Below are 19693 nucleotides of genomic sequence, written 5' to 3'. Positions count from 1 at the left end.
TTGGAATGAACGAGGTGTCGCTTCGGGATACCACTCTGACTGAACCCAACTCAACCGACTTAGGTGACGACTGAAAGCGTGATCTGGCGCTTTACGATTCGCACAGCATGATCCGACCGCTCTTTCTCCCGTGTCAAAGAAGCGTTCCCCACCACATCAGCATCCAAATATTTGCATGCTACAACAGCAAAAAAAGTCCAATTGCAAATCTCTGCGGGTTATAACTCCTGCCGGCATGTGGTAACATAACTCAAATGTTTCAAGTGTAAGAGAGAGAGAGAGAGAGAGAGAGAGAGAGAGAGAGAGAGAGAGAGCCCAGAATGTACCTTCATAGGGTTTCATGGAGAAACTGCTCAGCCGATCTAACACTTGAATATTTAGAGAGCACTCAAATTGATCCAATTTAATATTTAGAGAACACTTTGACAAAAAGACCTAATACTAAACCAGATAGACAAAAAGATCAAATATTTAGAAAACACTTTGACAAAATGTTTTTCACAAGGCATAGTTGAAGAACATGAAATCCTCTGAGATTCTTGGACATGCAGCAAATTGTCGCAGAACGACAGCTTTAAATGATCCGCAAACAATTTCGCTGTTCATTGCCGGACCATGATGTGCGTGCGAGGAAGAGTATTGTCACTGGGGTGATGGGAGGTAGAACAGCTTATGAGCTTCCATGACTTCCAGATGCCACATTGCTTCCCGATCAGGATGTTGCGAGAGATCCACCATCTTGTGAACCTGCATTAACAACAAAAGGATGAGATGAACCGTTTGGTAGCAGAAGGTTTCTTGATCTTTACTTAGCTGACATGGACATATAATGAACTGTATATATAGTATCTCTTATCACAAAAGAGATATAACCAATATTGAGCTTATTTGCTATCAACTCATACAGGCAAGATCAGGACCCTTCAACAGCCAATCACACTGTTAATAGTGCGCATGAGAAACTGACGCTGGAAAATACTTATGAGAAACTGATGTTGAAACTAGCTAGATTAAAAGAATAACAGATCTCGCATGGTCGAGTTTAAATGGTATATTTTTTTTCTTTTTACTTTCCATATACGGTGTTACATAACCATGCACAACACTAACAATGAGAACCAGCCTTGAACCCTCAACCACTTGACCGCATATATAATGTGCTAAACACCAGAATCTGTAAGGAGACTACATGTATCTGTTGATTAGTCACCATAACTGCCCCTTTTTGTGGAAGGCTAAAGCTGCAGGTATCCTAGTTTATGAATCTGTGTTTTTATTTATCCAGCCTCAAGATCACATAATTTGCCAGAATTATATATCCATACAGCTATACTTAGAACTACCATGTGCAGAAGTACTCTCTTCTTCAACCATCACCCAAAAAAGAATAATAGAGAAAAGAAATGATGTAGCATAAATTGCTTTTAAACCATTGCTGATTAATGGGAGAATTGATATATCTTACAGTCAAAAGAATATATAATTGGCATAAAATTCACAAGTTGACCAATGCTTTTAATGTGGCTTATGAAATTTTACCAGAAAGCAACTAGGCCTACAGCTTGTGAGTGCATAAAAATGCAATATTGGTCCCACAAACAATTGCTGGGGCATCTCTCAAATCATTATCGTATATTTGCTACTGTACTATACCTAAGAGAATAGGCAATATTGTTTAACCTCGATACTTAAAAACAATTGCTACACATGATATGATACCCGATTATAGAAAAGAAAGTTCTACCATGAACTGAGTGTTTTGCTTGCATGGCCTGGATTTCTTTTTAAAGCAATAACTGATGGGTGGTCAATTGCCTCACTTAATCCCAAAAACCTGAATGTTGATGCAATAACAAATTTCAAACCTGAGATACTTCATAATCTTAAAACTTCCTTAATGAATTATCACTTATCAAACATATATTGAAATATATGTACTTTAAAGTTTAAACCATGTTTTTTATTTTTTAGTTTGCATTTATAAAAGTTCACGGTATACAGTTACTTGGCTAAAGGTCCTCATAGTTTGTTTTCCAGAACTGGTTAATTTTATATGGTACGTTTTAGAGATTCTCAAAGAACTTTCAGTGATAATGATGTGAAAACTGTAAATTAACAACTAACTTTTTATTTTGAAGGCTTCGACAATTTCAATAAGCAATTCAATTACACTTCAGATGCATAGACTTCAAAGGGATTGCCTTAATTAAGGTCCTAAACTGGATTCTACCTTATTGGTCAGTGGGCACATTAGCTGGATGATAGCTTCACCTTTTAAGGAAAAGGTCTGCCATTATCAATGATGAAGATTACAATAATATAGAAGGTAACTGCAAAATATCAGATCTACACACTCTAAGGACTCTTCAGCCTCAGAAACACCTCTGCTAGCACGGTTTCTTTGGCAAACCCAAATGTTCTAGACAACCAAATTTTTTGAAATTGAAAGGATAGAATAATAGACATCCAACAAAAGCCGTTTGCCACAACATTGACTCTGATACAACAGACGAAGGATCAACATTAGAATCCTAAGTAAGAAAAATGGAACCTCATATAAATCGATGCAAACACTAAAAACTTGCACCTCAATGAACTCTTGCTTACTCTCGTATCAGATCAAGTTCAATTTTAGGAATGTTACATAGCATCAGCCCTAATCTTTGTTGCTTTTGCCAAAAAAAAAAAAAAAGAAATGGTTTATGCAAGGAAAAAACTGAAAGCTCTGGGGCCGAAAGTCTACCACATAATGTTTGTATTTTGATTGATCATAAGATATGGTGTAAGAACAGAAAAGAAAAAAAAACTTTTACTAATTAAAGAGAAGGAACATAATGCATCATTTACCCCGTCTCCCTAATGGAAAGATCTTGAGGAGTACAGTAAAGTGAAATGATCTAAATAATAGGTAAAGATTTTAATTTATATTGGCAACAAAGTAAATCAACTACATTAACGAAAAACCTAAAAGATAATGAAAACAAGACCTTTTTTTCCTCAATCCCCAATATACTTCATAAAACCCTATCCAAGATTCTCTGCCTGGGTAACCTAGTATGGAGTTCGAGCAAGAGAAGGTACCCTGATCGTAGAAAGGCCACCGGATTGAGCGGCGACGTACGGCCCGACGACCATCACGTACATCCCTGAAACGGCAAGAAATAGGGGAAATGGCTTAGACTGCAGCAAGAGTGGTAAGGATCAAAATAAGTGGCTTTTGTTGTCTTTGACCAACCAATCTTCCACTGCTGGGGCTGGGATTCGGCGGAGAGGAGGAGCTCGACGACGTCGGAGCCGTCATCGAGAAGGAAGCGCCCCTCATCGGTGCCCGACACCAAAACACCCTGCCTGCAACCGCCGCGTCATAGAAAGCGAACGAACGGGGAGGAAAGAAAGAGGTGAGGCTATTGTGCGGACCTGCAGCCAGGCGCGCTGGAAGAGGATGCCGAATAGGGTGGCGGCAGAGGAAGAGGCGGAGGCGGATGCGGCGCGAACATCCTTGAGTTCGCCGCAGAAGAGCTTCAACGCCGCGAGGCTGTAGTCCATGGCGAGACGGTGGATCCTCTTCGACACAGGCGACCGCTTCGATCAAAGTAAAGGAAGGTCATTTTTCTATCTAAGCCCCTGTAAGTATATTTATTTTCATCTCTTTCTTATATTCTGTAGAATTATATTACTATAGACCCTAATATTTTCAATAATACCAATAATACTGTCTTAAAGCATTAACTTCGATTTAGCTGAATTTTTCTAATCTGGTCCTCATGGAAACTTAGATTTTGAGAAGCATCCCAGCGAAATGTTACCGGGTCGGATCCGATAGACTCCATCTAAGATCCAAACATGGGACATCCAATAAGAACCCTCTCTCTCTCTCTCTCTCTCTCTCTATATATATATATAGAGAGAGAGAGCGAGAGAGAGAGAGAGAGACTTCTTTGCTCGAACACTGCAGAACACACAGATTTGCACAGCATGCAATTGAGACGCGTCTACAGAATCCACAGCCTAAAGCAGGGGTGAGCAAAAAGGAAGGGATTCCGACATGAATCACTCATAGCGAAGAAGACGGACGTTAAGCCGCCTCAGCCACACCGAGTGAAGGATCATGTGGAACACATCGAACCTCCTGGGAGGGCTGTTCACCTCGAAGTGCCTCCTCACCATCCTCACCCGCCTCTGCATCCTGATGTACTGCCTGGGCGATATCGCCGTCAGAATCCGCTTGAGGTCGGGGATGTCCTCCGGCGACACCTGCACCGAGAAGGCCTTCCAGTTGAGGACGTCGCTGAAGGGCAGCACGTAGCGGTGGCTGATGGTCACCGGCACGCAGCCGAGGTAGATGGCCTCCACCACCCTGGGGCTCGCCACCTCGTACCCGCTGGGGCAGAGACAGAAGCGGCTCCGCCGCATCATGGCGTAGTAGGAGACGCCCCTGGGGAGGTACTCGTGGACTTGCACGTCCGGGTCGCGGCCCTTCCACACCTGCAGCAGCAGCGGCCTGACGGGGCCGTGGTCGCCGCCCGCGAAAAAGGCGAGAACGGGGCGGCGCGACGCGGACGGCCCACCCATCATGTCGGCCATGACGTCCGTCTTGAGGTTGATCTCCGGGAGTGATACGTCCTTGCGAGGGTCGAAGCCCTCGGATGTGTTGGCGTTGCACAGCACGCGGATGGAGTCGCCGTAGAGATGAGAGTGAGCTTCGGAGGCATGAGGCCCCTGCACAACCAAAGCATACATATAACAGTATCAGATCAATATCTACAGCAGCACAAAGAATTATTCTCTACTGATTTATGCCTGCTTTTTGGTTCCATGTAAACCGCAGATGATGTTAAGCAAGCATTAGGAAGCAGTAGAAGAACAACTTGACACATGTATGCCTCTATATGTGCAGTAGATTCTCCTTTTCACGAGCATTACAGATATCGACACCACTACAACTCTCTGAAACTCCATGCTGCATGCCTAGCTTTGCTAAACGAGTTCAGCAACTTCAGACATGATCCTAAGAACAATAACAAACAGATGAGAGAGGAGTGTTTGTGTTACCCAATCATGGCAGGAAAGCATGAAATGGTCCGCACCAAGGCTCCTGTTCCAGTATGGGTATCTTTCAGCAATGACACTGATGTAGTCAGCAATGGTCCTCGTTATAGGGGATATGTCGAAGGATTTGGGCTTGTAGATCAACTTGACCATCTTCACAACACTGAATGGGAGGAAGAAGACATGAGCCAGATCAGGATCCCTAGTGCGAAACCAGGTGTCCATATCGATGCCATGGATGAACCTTCCCTCGGAAGAGTATATGCTCCTGCAGGGGCCATCGTGGAAGAGTGGTGGTTCACCTTCTTCATACACATAGACCTTGAACAGCTTCTCCATTTCCAAATAACTCCTGCACTTTGGAATTGTTTCCCCAAAACACTTTAAGCAACCAAACTAATGATCCAAGATTTCACGTCGTCGATTATGTACCTATGAAAAGCGTAAGCATCCCTATATGAGGGGCCTTGCGGAACGTAATCTTTGTCGAACAATGGCGATACGTTACTGTGGCTTCGAAATGCTTCCTTGATAGCAGCTCGAGCTCTCATCAGGCCAACTTCAAGTCTCTCCAATTTTGTGTCTCTTCTTCTCGCTCTTCGCGGCGATGGTATCGCCTCGACCGTGCCATTGTTTCGAACGAGTAGCGGTGCCTATCGCACAACAAAAATGGAATTAGATTTGGTCGATTAGTTCATAGCTAAACAAAGAGCGTGAAAACGGTAGTATCGATGTGTGCCCAAATGATCGATTGGATAGATCTCCACCGATTCCTCAACTCTGACATTTGGAGACTCGACTCTGTCCTCGAACTTGCAAAACCCTACAGTGACTTTTGCAAAGATTAAGTTCGAGATTGTTAGAAGAATTCTTGAGGGAAGAAGAACAAATCTGTTTGGGATATAAAAGTTGATCTGATCGAGGCGGGACGAACGGTTGAGATTAAAAGTTGTGAAATGATGGACGACGCTGATGGATCCTTTGCAGAATATGCAGTCCAAACTATGCCATTGTGAGAATAGTACAGTTGATAATAGTATTAGAAGAAAAAAGATACTGATTTCAGCAATGTTGTCGTGTTTCTTCGATACAAGGTGAGGTGGTGCATGCATTGAACTCCATGCATGTCAAGGTGGCACCACCTTAGATTGCCACCCTTCTTCTCCGTTCCTTTGTCCACCGGAACCTATTTCTTGACTCCCATCAATTATGAGATTAACTCAGAATTACTTGGAGTTAATTATATTTTGTTAACATCTGGTTTCCAACTATATACATGTCAAGAAGAAGGAAGAAGAGGATGATTAACTCAGAATCACATGGAGTTATCACACCTGGTTTCAAACTATGTATGTCGACAAGAAGGAAGAAGGGAGGAGGAGGAGGAGAGGAAGAGGACTTACAGATTCCGGCGCTGGGCTTGGTGCCGCCGCGGGAGGAGGAGACGCATGAGAATCATGACCAGAGTGATTGAACTGAGACTGTGCTACGACACCTCTATGATGCTCCAAAACCTCTTCTCCACTCATATCACCACCGTGAACAGGTGGAGGGGAAAGGGAATAGGAAGAGAACCAGAAGGCGGAGCTCTTGGACTCGACGGCAAACAGGACCAAGGAAACCAGAACCATAGGGACCAGTACGCCCAGCAGCACCAACCACCTTCTCCCATATCCATGGAAGCATGGAAGACGAGGAGGAGGAGGAGGAGAAGATGAATTCATGGCGATGGTGGTGCATGATCCACCGTGTGTAGGAAAAGGAGCATACAGTGTCGGTCATCTGTGCCATTAAGCGGGAAGCGACAGTGACAGGAAGGGCGTCATACGGGGGAACCGAGCCAAGTGGCGTGGGTTGGGTTGGGGTGAGCCGCGGCGAGTCGGACACGCGGCGAGCGAGTTCGGGACGAGTCCTGCGCCTTTTTGTCCCGTTCGAGTCCCACGTGATCTCCACGGATCCACAGTCATGCAGATTGACGTCCGCGTGATCTCCTCGTGTCCGCAGCCATGCAAGCGGTGACAATTTTATGGGTGTCTCCGATTCTTTTACTTTCGTCTTTTCTGGATACCTGACTTTTCGTTGGAGGCAGAGGTGGCCCCACCAGTGGGTCCAATTCGATTCTTTTGATGAAACCACAGTGCGATTGGTGGTGTGATTAATGAGAGACGCACCAAACTATCACATGCGCCTCGTTACGTTTCACCACAAAGACCAATAGCATTCATGACACGAACACATATAACCCTTCTGGCGGATAATGTTGTGCATGATGTGATCATTATGCAACATTTGTTCAAAATCTTTTTCTCACAACAAAACCTCACTGATCCAAAAACATATTAACTCTAATATAAGGAGGCTATTCAGCATTCGTACTTTAATATCCGCACATAAATCTTGGATGAGTGGTTGCTTGCTTGGAATTGGAAATGCCTGCAAGTAGTGGTCGCAGACAGAAGCAAAAGCACCGAGTTGCAAAGCAGAGTCACTGGACGTGTAAAATGCACAATGGTTGCTCGTAGTTTAGTTGAAAATAAGGTGAGATAATAATCATGCTAAAAAAAACACAAAAATCATGAACTAAGATTATTAAATATGGAAAATTGTTGGTCCGAAAGGTAACTCAGTAGCAAAAAAATAAGATGAGACAACAGGATGACAACCTAACATCAAGAAGCTGTAAGACAATTCTAGTAAATGCAACTTCAGAATATTAGCTGCTAATGATTAGCAGCTATGCATGGAAACTGCGGAGTGGCACCTCCACTGCAACATCAAACTAATCGAGTGCCACATCATTCGCACTAAAACGAAGTGCCACATCAAAGAATTTAGAGAGCAGATTCCAGGTAAACATAGATTTATCACCATCGAAAAGAAAAAAAGAATCCTAAGAATATTTCATCAACTAAGTCTAATCCTTTATTCAATGACATGGCCACATCTACAGGTTCTATTGCCAGTCATATGGAAGAGCAAAAACGATAAAAAAGAAAACCTCAGTGCTATAGATAAGTTGTGATAGAGACAACCTAGATAAACTAAACTACATTGGATGTCCTAGGAAACCAACAATGGAGCTAGCAAAATGGAAACTTGCTCTTGCATGCCGAGAATGATAGTCTAAGTAAAAGAATAGTATGTCAGAACTGGCACCCCCTTCAATTGACAGTGACATTGCTCGTCAAGTAGTTGGAGTGGATGTTCTCTTGACCACCTACTGTTGCATTGGAGAGTTTAAGGACTTGAACTGCTTCTTCAACTTTAGCAGCCAATGATTCTGGTGACTCCAACAGCAGCAATAGTTCAGAATTGTCCATCTCCAGTAGCATCCCAGTAATTTTAGCAGCAAGATCAAACTACAGAGAACGGATGATGAAGTCAATATCATTGCTGATGATAGATCTATCCATTCAAACGCAGCTGAAGACATAATTATCCATCAGAGAAAATGTCACCTTAAGTTTCTCCACCAAGGGGAAGAGACGTTCTCCAAGAATCTGCTTTTGTTGCTGCGGAGTTGCAGCGGCAAGCATGCTGCTGAGCATCTCCGTCCCTTGTGAGTTAGAACCAGATGAAGTTAACGATGCATTATTAATTTCATGCTGGTGTCCATTTGGTACATACTTGGCCTGCCCAGATCGCTGCCATGGCACATACCAATACGAGTTAGTAAATGAGGCAAAAAATACTTGATAATTTATTGGATGAAATAAGAAATGAAAAATATACAAGCATAAAGACGGATAAAACAAAAAAACACTATCATATGAAGCCATGCCACTTGTTATGCAGTAGTAGAAACAACGAAAAAAAAGGTTAAAAACAAGGATTTCAGAAACAAGAGTGAAACTCATCGTCTGCACATGTACCATGGTCGGTACCCCATCTAGTGATCGCAGCCCATCAATGCTGCCTTAAAATCTCAGAAGGAATGATAACTATAAAGTATAAACTGTCTTATAAACTTCTTGAGGGTAGCATATGAAGTAGCAATAAGGTCAATAATCTCTTATCTGAAATTCTAAAATCTTCATGACAGGGTGCAGTTCTTAGTCACCGTGCCAGCAATAACACTAGCGTGTCAGAGTGTGAATATTTTGATGATACAAAGACTTCAACTTAGATTTTACTTGCACCAAAAGCTCCTATGAATTTTCATCCAAGAATGTATCAATATCAAGTGATGGTTATAGAGGAAGCAAGACAGTGCTATTCATTCTAAACAATCTTCACCCATTGTCCTTTATCAACTACTATGTCATACAAGCTGCTCACAACAGGAAGCCACTAGTTTCTCCATCGAATTTCAGCATTTTTGAAGTTGGCCCATTGATTGGTTATACCTATACCAAATATCACTACCACACCTTCAAAACCTCCTCCATCAGCTGTTCTTTTCTGGGCATCCAGAAACTCAGTGGATCCCATATCAACTTATGAATACAATTTTCAGATCTAGATGTGGGCATCTACAAACTTCTACTCGCATGATTAGTTGGGATGTTTTTTGTCGCTTCTTTTGTTCCTTTCAACTATCTACTCTGGTTACTTACCCAAAAATAACCTAATATAATGAACAAAAATACAGACTTTAACCAATGATTATTACTTGACAATCAAATCTCAGATAGCACCTTGTTGAAGGTACTAAGATTGCTATAAAACTGTCTTTAAAACTATTCAATTTCGCAAATCATAAAAGATTTTCAATTACCAAAATATGATAGTATCGCCTTCTGAAGTGAAAACCAAATATTACAGTACTGCCTGGTACAATTTGTTATAGGTGGCACTTACCGGTCTTGACAGTCCAGTGGCATATGGACCAGGTAATCTGAATTGTTCGAGCCAGGTATAAGGTCTACCTCCTGATATGGGCTTCACCTGCCCAGTACATAGGTCGCACTGGGAAATGCTTTTTTATTTCTAGCTTTTTCTCAGGTATTTCCAAATTCGATATGTACCAGTATATATGTACACACGATATGCTGGTATGTCTTAGACCTACACCAGTCTTGATTTCAACAGTCGGATCATATCATATAAATTTCCTGTAGCTATGGGTCATTAAAATGATGAAAAACAAGATTGCGTTGTATGCATTACAACGCTTCAATTCGGGTGGAAGGAAAAAATCATAGTGGTGCATTTAAAAAAAGTACATCATGCACTGAAAACATATACACACAACTTATGAACTGAACCTTAATGCAGATGCCCAAATTAACTATTGGTAAAAAAATAAGTAACTGTTGCAGTCATTAGATTGATCTCTTCCATAAAAGGTAACAGTGCCAAGATATCTTAAAAACCATAATAACAATATACAGAATACAATTTTAACAATTAATATGATGCAATGAGGTCTCAGAAAGTCACAAATCACATATGACAATATAGTAATCCAAAACCAAAAATGAATTAACAAAAAGAAAAAGCAATAGAAAATTCCAACTATTGAAAAAATTAAGGACACAGTAAGATTAACTCTAATATAAGAGGACATTACCTGCTGACCTATCAAATCTTTTGCGGTGTTCACAGAATGGTTTGCTTGCTGAAGATGAGGCATGTATATATTGGTCTGTCCAGATTGAGGCAGCACATTTCCATTCATACGACCCCTGTTTTGTCTATGTTGCCTTGAAGTATTTGACATCTGAAATTATACCACAATCCGTAATCATAATAAAAAAGAACCTGACACTGACATATTTCAAGCATCAGATATGAAAAAACTAAAATATTGATCATGACTCACTGCAGGAAGTGGCATTGATTGGAAAATTGGTCTTGATGGAGCAACAAATCCATTTGGCCTCCATCCAGGTCTGATCCCAAAGGGTTGATACATAACACCCTGCCTTGGAGGAACTTGTGAGACAACCCCAGAAGAAGCATAGTAAAGAGGGCCATAACCAGTAGGCAAGACAGCAGCTGGAGATCCTGCCATGCGCTGAGCATACATCATCTGCAATTGAGCTTGTCTTTCCTCCTTCCTTTGAGCAATTGCAACATACAAAGGCTTTCCATAGAACATGCTTCCTGAATGAAACCAAGAAATGTTCCATCACTCTAGAAACACAAAGAGGGTAGAAACAAACCCACAGAAAAATATTGAATTACCACGCAGACTATTAACAGCTTTGGTAGCTTCCTCAGGAGTGCTATAGCATACAAAGCCAAACCCTTTGCTTCTTCCTTTCTCGTCAAGCATAACCTTTGCAGAAGTGATATTACCAAACTCACTAAAACGCTCCCGCAACGCATTATTGTCAACAGCATCATCAATGTTTTTAACATAGACATTCGAGGCCTGACAATAACATCAATTTCCCTTAATCCTATAAAAGATTTTGAGAAAGAGAAAAAAATAGTGTAAAGTAAGCACAACATATACTACCATGTATTTTCTAATTTGCTCATTCCGCTTTTCTTCGTATAAACGCCGCAAAACTTGCATTCTTTCTGCCTTCTTCTGGGCCCTTGCCACATACAAGGTATTGGTTCCTACTCAACACAGATCAAAGAAAGAATAGTAGGTCAGTGATCTGATATTTATATGTAACAATGGTAAGGCACCACACGCACCAAGTTGAACCCCATTCATTGCTTCCATTGCCCTTTTCGCACAATCAGAGCTTTCAAAGTTTACAAAGCCAAACCCCTTTGAGTTTCCATAATCATCCTTTGCAATGTAAACACTTAATATTTTACCAAACTCAGAAAACTTCAGCTTTATGAGTTCCTCTGTTATGTCCTGATCCAGGTTCTTCATGTATAAATTAGTAAAGTTAGCTTCAGGGCTGATTGATACACGTTCACTCTTTCTGATGAAATTGGCAACATATCTACAGAGCACAAAGACAATAATAAAGGAAGTGACTAGTAATGTGAACCATGAAAAGAAAATTCAAGCATCAACTTCTCATATGAAAAGATTCTCTCTAACACTAACCCAACCTCTACACGTGAAAAAGGAACCAAGTGCATCAATATTTCTCATATGAAACATATAGAACTTATCTCTAAAACCAAAACAACCGATTTCATGACAAAGTTTAAAGCATGAGACAAATACAAAGCAAAATATCATCTAATAAACTAATGAAACTCAGCCTATAAATGCTTATATCAGATCAAAGAAAGAAAATTTTTTGCACTAGATAACCGACAGAATATCCATGTAGCCAACTCCAAATAGTTAAGATTTTATAGCTTTCCTGTTTCTATAGTATCTAAATGTAAGTGTGTGACAAATTTTGACAAAATGAAAATATTAAAACATTTCAATGGAGATCCAAACTCTTTAATAAATTGGATCGCCTCATAAAGCCTTTGTCTCATGCTTATTATTCGATCTTTCTTTACGAACAACATAAAAGGAAAAAGGGGTTGTGTTAGGTAATTGACATCCATAGGATGAAAATACTAATGTTGCCTACCTCAAATTGCCAAAAAAATTTACAGCTTGCTGCCATTATCATGGTATCCAAACAAAAATATTTGCCAAATATTGATCTTATCAAAACATCTCAATGAAGATCCAACTCACTAATAAATTGGATCATTTCATAAATCCATTCTTCAATCTCGTATAAAAGTGAATCATACGCAACAAAGACTAGTGTGTGGGGAAACAAGCACAAAGGCCATCAATTTAAGTGTTGCTTAAGTGTAATATAAGATTCATTTGCTTTTGCAAACAACAAATTTGTGGAGACTGTGCATCTAGTGATAATAGTGAGAGATAGAGGAGCACATGCTTGCTCTAGTAAGATCTCAGTTGGAACATTTTTCTTACATTGTTTTTCCATCGAAAAAGGAGTCATGGAGATTTTCAATTGCAGAATTTGCTGATTCTTGGGAATCGAATTGAACGAACCCAAACCCCTTGCTCTTCCCACCCTCATCTGTAGCAACTTTACAAGATAAAATGGTTCCGAATTTTGAAAACATCTCATAGAGCTTCCCATTGTCAACAGAGTTGCTAAGGTTCTGGAAACGATGAGAAAAGCCCAAATCACATTCCAAAACACTAAAAAGGAAACAGGGTAATCATGAAAACATAAAGATTATTGTACAAGTCAAATCAGCTTTCTTTTAGCTCTACCTTCACAAACAGATTGCCAATCACAGTGTTTCTTGCCTCTCGATGTCGAACCGACCACATTACACGGATTGGTTTCCCGTTCAGCGGAGTATGGTTCAACTTCTCCAAAGCAACCATTGCTGCCCGAACAGACAACAAAATCAAATACAGTGAATATAGCAGTACCATCCCATTAGAGATGGATAAATTTTGGCACAACCTCTAAATGATGATCGAAAACAAACCCCACCACCACAGAAAGGTAATGTGATAGGAACAAAATAGGAGGCAATCAACATAAAGAAGAAGGAAACTGACAGGAAACATTGTAGAAGGCTCACATAGCATGCATAACCAATTAATTGAGCTCAAGAAATCAGGTGGTCACCAAGATTAGGGGCCCTATGAACTGGAATGGATATAAAAGGAAAGTGGCAGAAGAATAGCAAGAATAACCCGATAAATACAGTAAGAAATATCATCAGATACACTTGATATCTCGAACATGGTAAATTTTCCTTCAACTGACAGATAAAATAGAAGAAATTTTACAGATGCAAGACAAAAGTAACCATAGGTAATCACCCAATATATAACATGACAAGAAATAATTGTTCTAAACATGTGAATATTCCTGATTCATCTTGAAAGATGCTACATTACGGAAACTAACAAGAAACCCAACGAACAAGCCAACCCTAAATTCCAACACGAATCAAACAACGCAAAACGCATGAAAAGATTTGCATAGCCATACAGCCGATTCTTTTAAAATGAACCCTAAACCAAACAAAGCCGCCGGAAATTCGGATGAGAAATCCAAACGAGGAACGAAACAATCGTAAAAAACTGCCAAATAAAAGCAAACGCCGATCGGGAACAATAACTGAAGCGGAGGGGATGCGATACCATCGTGGGGCGAGATGTAGTTGACGTAGCCGTAGCCGAGGGAGCGGCCGGTGACGGAGTCCTTGCAGATCCTGACGGAGGCGAGTTCTCCGACGGCCGAAAACAGGCCGACGAGTTGTCCCTCCGCTACGTCGTCCGCGAGGTCCCCGACGTAGAGCGCCATCGGGCTCGGCTGCGCCGATGCCGACGCCACCGTCGCCGTAGCCGTAGCCGTCGTCTCAGCGACCGCCATAGGAGAACCGTCACTCTCTCTCGATAAATATAAATATATGTATATAGGAATCGGATTGATACGTAAGGTTAGGGATTTAAGAGGAGAGGAAGGCAACGACGGAGGCCGAGGCGGAGGAGAAGGAGAAGAGAGTTTGCATGGGGGTGGGAAAGTGGGTTCCCGTGGGTGGGGTGCGGAGGGGGGCCTCTCGCTCTCTCCCTCGGTTGCGTAGAAAAGATTTGGTGATGCGAGGGAGAGAGAGAGAGAGATGCGGGACCCACCACGTCACCTTCGCCTGGTCCTCGGTACACTCACCGCCAGATGTTACCCCATAACCCTCGCCCGCTGCCCCGGAAAGCCCGTTACGAGGCTCAACCGAGCACTCCCACAACATGTGGGGATTGCGTCCGTTAACCCTTTTAATTCGGATTAAATTAATTGCTATTAACTATTTTTTTTCTTCTATTAACAATATATAAATATATCTTCAAATTCATATATATATATATATATATATATATATATATATATATATATATATACATATATTAATTTGGTACTTTGGACCAAGAACTCATCTTCCATCAACCTAGTCCGGCCCAAATTGGGATATTGATGGGCCATATATTGCGGACGAAGATGTATTTAGAATCTTATATTGGATCTTACGGGTACTAAAATTGAATCTAATATGAGAAAATATTTTGATTACTTTATAAAAAGCTATATTTGATGAACTCTTTTACTGGTAAAAAGCTATAAGAACAACCATGGATGAATTCTTCTCTTTCTTTCTTTTCATCATAAATGTTACCACTTACAGCTCTTGAAGTGATTAGTGGTCTTCTCAGCAACAGAGTTCATCTTTAATCCGATGGAACCACTGCAAGACAGATCTACGTCAGACACCGATACTCTCCCTGCAGAACTTTCTGCATGCGGACACGTCCAAACTCAATCATCAGAAAGGACAGAGAAGAATGGAAATGGAGTAGCAGAGCCTCACACTCAATCCCAACTTTTAAGAGTGAGCTCTCCTGTTCGAATTTTTGGGTGTATAATTAAATATGTTAAATTATTATTTTGATTAATCAAGATTAAAATCATCTAATTAAAACAAATTTATTTAACTAAAAATATATAATTATTATAAAAATTAATTATGTGAATACTATTAATAATATTTCTAAATTCAGATGTAGGTCTATAAAATATGTTTGATACATATTTATTGTGTTAAATTACCAACATCTCCTCCTCCATCAAGTCTTGAGAATAGACCTGTGGAATCTTCTCCTCCGTCAAGTCTCACACATTAAGATAGCGTCAGACTCTCTGTAAGTCTTGAGAATAGAGGCAAAGGATGATGACTCCTGAGAACTGTTAGTCTCACTCAGTAAATAGATTCATGTCGCCCATTACATGAAGTTTGTGTACAGGCATTAAATCAGTAAGCATTAAGTCCTGTAGAAGATATATAGTTTACGTGAAATCTTTCTCAAGCTTTTGTTTACCATCACCATTAATTACCACGCCCATCTCCTCCTCCTCAGTAGTAGTAGTAGTAGTAGTAGCTTTCTTCTTCTCCTTCAGATCTTCTTCTGCATGTTTACCCTCTGACACAAAGGTTTCCATGGCCATGTCATCGTCAGCTACCGCCATCTGCTCCCTAAACTTGGCATATATGTCGCCCTTGTAGAAGTCCTTGGTCCTATAGACCAGTAGAAGGGATACAAGCGCTCCAAGCACCGTCACCGCCGTGATGATGATGAAGGAAAGCTTGAAGCACTCGACGCCGATGCAAGTCAAGTCGGTGCCGGGGGGTCGTCTCACCCCGTTGTTCTGCTTCAGTGCCTCCTTGTCATACAAATACCCCGCCACCCTCACGTTCAGTATGTAGGACCCGATGGGGCTGGCGGCGCCGCCGAAGTTGTAGAGGGTGGAGTAGTATTTTAGGCCGAAGATCTCTGATATGATCGCGAAGAGCAGCGGCCACTGAGCGCCGAAGCAGAATCCGATGACCACCGACGCGAAGTACAAGGAGTTCGTTAAACCGAAGGCGATGAGGAGGTGGCCGACACAGGATAACAGGAGGATCGCGGTGAGCATGAGCGGGCGAGGGAACTTGTACTTGGTCAGGAAGATCTCGGAGGCGAAGCCGGCCGTCACTCTGCCCGCGTAGTTCCAGATGCTGATGAGCGAAACGAATGTGCTGATGCTCCGTTTGGGGTAGCCCAGCGACTCGCCGATCTGGCCCATGTTGTCGATCGCCGTCAGCGTGCCGCCAACGCCGCAGATGGTTGCGAAGAAGAGGATGATCATGTCGATGCTCACCAGCGCTTGGAGGATGGAGTAGTCCTCGCCCCTGTCGGGCGGCCTGAACATGTCGGCCACGAATGCAACTACCGCGTTGTTACTTTTGGTGGTGGTGGTGGTGGTGGTGGTGGTGGCTGTGGTAGGAGGAGCATGTTTGGACTCTGTTATCGGCGGCGGAGGGGGTTGCGATGTCTTTTCGACGGCGATGACGAGCGGCTGTGGGTTTTGCAGTTCATGCTTCTTTTGCTTGAAGATTTTGAGCTCTTCGTTGATGACAACTGCAAGGGGGAGGAGGAGGAGGAGGACGACTACGGTGGCGCTGATGCTTGACTCAGTGTGAGTTATGGTGGCAGTCTTCTCGACGACGATCATGACCAAGAGGTAGACCGCGAGAGCGATGGAGATATAGAGGAACCAGTAGAAGGGCTTAGTCGTCTTGCCGTGCGGCACCACCTTCATTATCCGAATGGTGTACACGAACACGATGGAGACGGCGGCCGGCAGCCACGCGATGAGCAGGACGAGGGACTTGGAGTCGTCTTCGTAGATGGCCAAGTAAAGCTGGGTTATGATGGCGCCGCTGAGGCCGACGAAGCCCTTGAGGAGGCCGAGCACGATGCCGCGGCTCTCCGGGAAGTTCTTGACGCAGGTGACGAGGGCGCCGGTGTTGGCGAAGGTCTGCGAGTTGGCGCCGATGCAGATGTAGACGCACATCAGCGAGACGTGCGGCGGGGCGGTGCGGCCGGTGATGGCGAGGTAGATCATGAGGTAGCCAAAGAGGTTCATGGCAGCGCCCATGGAGAGCACCACCCAGGGCGGGGTCACCTCGTTGATGAGGCCGGAGAGGATGCCGACGTTGGCGCCGAGGTCCTTGAAGAAGGAGAGGGTGTTGAGGGTGGACTGGTCGTAGCCCAGCGACGACTTGATGTCCTTGGAGTAGATGCTGAAGATGTAGGTGGCACCGGCGGCGGCCATGATGAGGAAGGAAGAGAAGAACATGAACCACCGGCCGCGCACCACTTGCATGGCAAACCTGCATGGGTCCAGCTTGATGCCATCGGCCGAGGCCGCGACGCCGCTGCAGCTACCACTGGCAAAAACCATGCTTCACCTTCTGATGTCCCTCAACTTGCGTGTCGTGATGAGAGCTAAGAGAAGTAGTGTGGCTTATATAAAATAGAGGGTGTGAGCTGAAGCTGTTGAAGTCTAAAAGGTGTTCATTGACACAGTGGAGGAAGAAAGAGACTGATGATATAACTTTGGTGTGAACAGTATACCGCATGTAAAGGTGGCAAGAAGATAAACAACACGCTTGGTAGTGATGGATAGAGAAACCCGTGCTGGAAATCTGAAGTAGAATGGCTTGTGTTTGGAGCTCACTGCTGCTACTTGTCATCTCAAAATACATTCTATATATGTGTTGAAAAGAAGGTCCAAGTTTCCTTTAAACATCGGCAAAGGAACACCACATGAGTTTTCTTGTATCAATAAACTCCTCCTCTATGAAGCAATGTGGATGTCTCCCTCGAGAGAGAGAAGAGTTGACAGCCCTTATGAAGAGAATATTGCTTGAAGGATTAGTAATGTGATTAAGGTCATTATTTCTCTGATTTGGACACTTTTACTGGTCATTTTTTACTTGGAAAAGAACATTACTTGGACAATTAGAACAAATGCTTTTGGTCTGTTCTTCATTCCAATCTCATGTGCAAGCAACATATTATAATAGCATTTGGTGAAGTGAACAAGGTTTCTTTTGGTGCTGTGCTTGCCAAACAAAAAAGACAAGTGGTAGCTTTTAGTGGCATGCGACAAGCCTTTAATGGTCATAGTGTTGAGTACAAGAAGTGCCTGAGATGACAATGTGTAACAAAGAAAAGAAATGTGGTGGATGGCTTGTCATTTTGTATTCCATGGAACATTGTTTCAATCTAATTTCGAAGAACATTTTCTTGGATTTGAATGCTGCTGTCAAAAGCTCAACCAACAATGGGAAAGCAGCTGGTTGAAAATGCTGAAGTTGGATTGGATTCTTTGAAGATATACACAACATGTCATTTTCCTCTAGAAAAACTTTGAACCATGTAACGCAATTGGATTCTAAATCTGACCTGAGGAAGTTGAATGATCGAATCAGTGCCCATCAGTAGGCAGGTCAACCAGGATTGTCATGGAACCTGTCATGACAAGAACAGTGTTGAAATGGAGGACCTCTTGTGGGGCTCAGCATATAATGGAGGTGTTAAAGGTCCCAACGTTGGACCTTCTTAGCTCGAATCTTGGAAGGTAGCGACACTGTGATATTGCTTTGGAATAGTCAACTCTATGTATAGTTATTGAAGTCCAACTATAGATCGGGAAGACTAATAATGTGTCGTATTCTATGCTTCTAGAGAGCAAAACTATTGGTTGATGTTTTAATACACGTATCATTCAAATGTCGTGCATGATACGATGTCATAAGATCAATAACCTAGTCCTCTTATTATAAACACTAAGCTCGAGACCATGACCAAACCATAAGATATGGTAAAGCCAGTTAGCTGTCATTTGAATACAAGAATCATTTGTTGCTACTAGAAGATGAACGAGCTTAGGTTTATGTTTGTTATGGTCAAAGAGTTAACCACCACACGTAAACTTGGTCAGTTAAATAAGTCAAGTTGTGATTTGTAATTCGAACTAAAGATGGATATTTAGAGTCAATTCACCTTCACGAGATCGCGGCCCTTTATCTCGATCATCGTAGCACATGTGCCGTCTGTAAGAAATAATATTATTATATAAAAATATGATATCAGCATTAAAATCGAATATCATATATTTGAGATAATATGCATACTCTTTAAACACGATAATCAAAAGAGTACTTCGGATATCGCAAAGCAATGTGTTGTGATCTACATGCACCGTAAATCTATATAGAAAAGAAAGAAAGTATAATTTTGATTCATACGACTAACGAAAAATAAAAGAATATCTATAATCTTTCAAAACTATCATATATCAATGTATTCACTTTGAGTCCCTGTGAGGTCATTTCCTAGCAAAGGGTTTATGTTAAGTAATTAGGAGAATCTTTTCATTAAGATCATGAGTCTTACCATAATTGA

The 19693-nt window shown here is 42.1% G+C and overlaps 4 protein-coding genes across 5 annotated transcripts; all 4 read right to left on the bottom strand.

Annotated features, from left to right (window-relative positions):
• Positions 1-363: 363 nt before the first annotated feature.
• Positions 364-3585, bottom strand: LOC103997586 (uncharacterized). 2 transcript variants are annotated; one of them, XM_009418856.3, is made up of 4 exons: positions 3418-3585; positions 3236-3348; positions 3082-3146; positions 364-747 (listed from the first exon to the last, which is right to left on the bottom strand). In XM_009418856.3, exons 1-4 carry the CDS (start codon positions 3495-3497, stop codon positions 643-645), a joined length of 363 nt encoding a protein of 120 aa, XP_009417131.1. In that variant the 5' UTR covers positions 3498-3585; the 3' UTR covers positions 364-642. The 2 variants fall into 2 exon arrangements, with proteins under 2 accessions (XP_009417131.1, XP_009417130.1); XM_009418855.3 differs by having other exon boundaries at positions 3236-3344; positions 3418-3582.
• A 276-nt stretch (positions 3586-3861) lies between these two features.
• LOC135648865 (probable glycosyltransferase At5g03795) lies at positions 3862-6780 on the bottom strand. Its single transcript, XM_065166845.1, has 4 exons — positions 6453-6780; positions 5482-5702; positions 5053-5401; positions 3862-4719 (listed from the first exon to the last, which is right to left on the bottom strand). The coding sequence occupies exons 1-4, from the start codon at positions 6771-6773 to the stop codon at positions 4051-4053; spliced, it is 1560 nt and encodes a 519-aa protein (XP_065022917.1). The 5' UTR covers positions 6774-6780; the 3' UTR covers positions 3862-4050.
• A 1347-nt stretch (positions 6781-8127) lies between these two features.
• Positions 8128-14447, bottom strand: LOC135648930 (uncharacterized). The gene is made up of 10 exons (XM_065166955.1): positions 14054-14447; positions 13166-13284; positions 12857-13050; positions 11644-11903; positions 11456-11562; positions 11179-11368; positions 10814-11097; positions 10562-10711; positions 8508-8693; positions 8128-8408 (listed from the first exon to the last, which is right to left on the bottom strand). Exons 1-10 carry the CDS (start codon positions 14283-14285, stop codon positions 8211-8213), a joined length of 1920 nt encoding a protein of 639 aa, XP_065023027.1. The 5' UTR covers positions 14286-14447; the 3' UTR covers positions 8128-8210.
• A 1181-nt stretch (positions 14448-15628) lies between these two features.
• On the bottom strand, positions 15629-17807 carry LOC135648678 (uncharacterized). Its single transcript, XM_065166567.1, has one exon. The coding sequence runs from the start codon at positions 17682-17684 to the stop codon at positions 15747-15749; it is 1938 nt and encodes a 645-aa protein (XP_065022639.1). The 5' UTR covers positions 17685-17807; the 3' UTR covers positions 15629-15746.
• Positions 17808-19693: the final 1886 nt, after the last annotated feature.

The sequence above is a fragment of the Musa acuminata genome, chromosome BXJ3-9, assembly GCF_036884655.1.
Source record: "Musa acuminata AAA Group cultivar baxijiao chromosome BXJ3-9, Cavendish_Baxijiao_AAA, whole genome shotgun sequence".
Taxonomy (NCBI): domain Eukaryota; kingdom Viridiplantae; phylum Streptophyta; class Magnoliopsida; order Zingiberales; family Musaceae; genus Musa; species Musa acuminata.
Note: the sequence above shows the minus strand (reverse complement) of the source record. Positions and strands in the feature narration are given on the sequence as shown.

What these genes read in the sequence shown, in the direction of transcription:
- LOC103997586 (XM_009418855.3), bottom strand. Translation starts at nt 3,546, where the DNA reads ATGGACTACAGCCTCGCGGCGTTGAAGCTCTTCTGCGGCGAACTCAAG. An exon ending in TCCAGCGCGCCTGGCTGCAG is followed by an intron (nt 3,345 to 3,417) that starts GTCCGCACAATA and finishes GGTTGCAGGCAG; the next exon opens with GGTGTTTTGGTGTCGGGCAC. An exon ending in GTGGCCTTTCTACGATCAGG is followed by an intron (nt 748 to 3,081) that starts GTACCTTCTCTT and finishes TTGTTAATGCAG; the next exon opens with GTTCACAAGATGGTGGATCT.
- LOC135648678 (XM_065166567.1), bottom strand. Translation starts at nt 17,684, where the DNA reads ATGGTTTTTGCCAGTGGTAGCTGCAGCGGCGTCGCGGCCTCGGCCGAT.
- LOC135648930 (XM_065166955.1), bottom strand. Translation starts at nt 14,285, where the DNA reads ATGGCGGTCGCTGAGACGACGGCTACGGCTACGGCGACGGTGGCGTCG. An exon ending in AGCAAATTAGAAAATACATG is followed by an intron (nt 11,369 to 11,455) that starts GTAGTATATGTT and finishes TGTTATTGTCAG; the next exon opens with GCCTCGAATGTCTATGTTAA. An exon ending in AGCTGTTAATAGTCTGCGTG is followed by an intron (nt 11,098 to 11,178) that starts GTAATTCAATAT and finishes GGTTTCATTCAG; the next exon opens with GAAGCATGTTCTATGGAAAG.
- LOC135648865 (XM_065166845.1), bottom strand. Translation starts at nt 6,773, where the DNA reads ATGAATTCATCTTCTCCTCCTCCTCCTCCTCGTCTTCCATGCTTCCAT. An exon ending in GATGCTTACGCTTTTCATAG is followed by an intron (nt 5,402 to 5,481) that starts GTACATAATCGA and finishes TCCAAAGTGCAG; the next exon opens with GAGTTATTTGGAAATGGAGA. An exon ending in TGCTTTCCTGCCATGATTGG is followed by an intron (nt 4,720 to 5,052) that starts GTAACACAAACA and finishes TTGGTTGTGCAG; the next exon opens with GGGCCTCATGCCTCCGAAGC.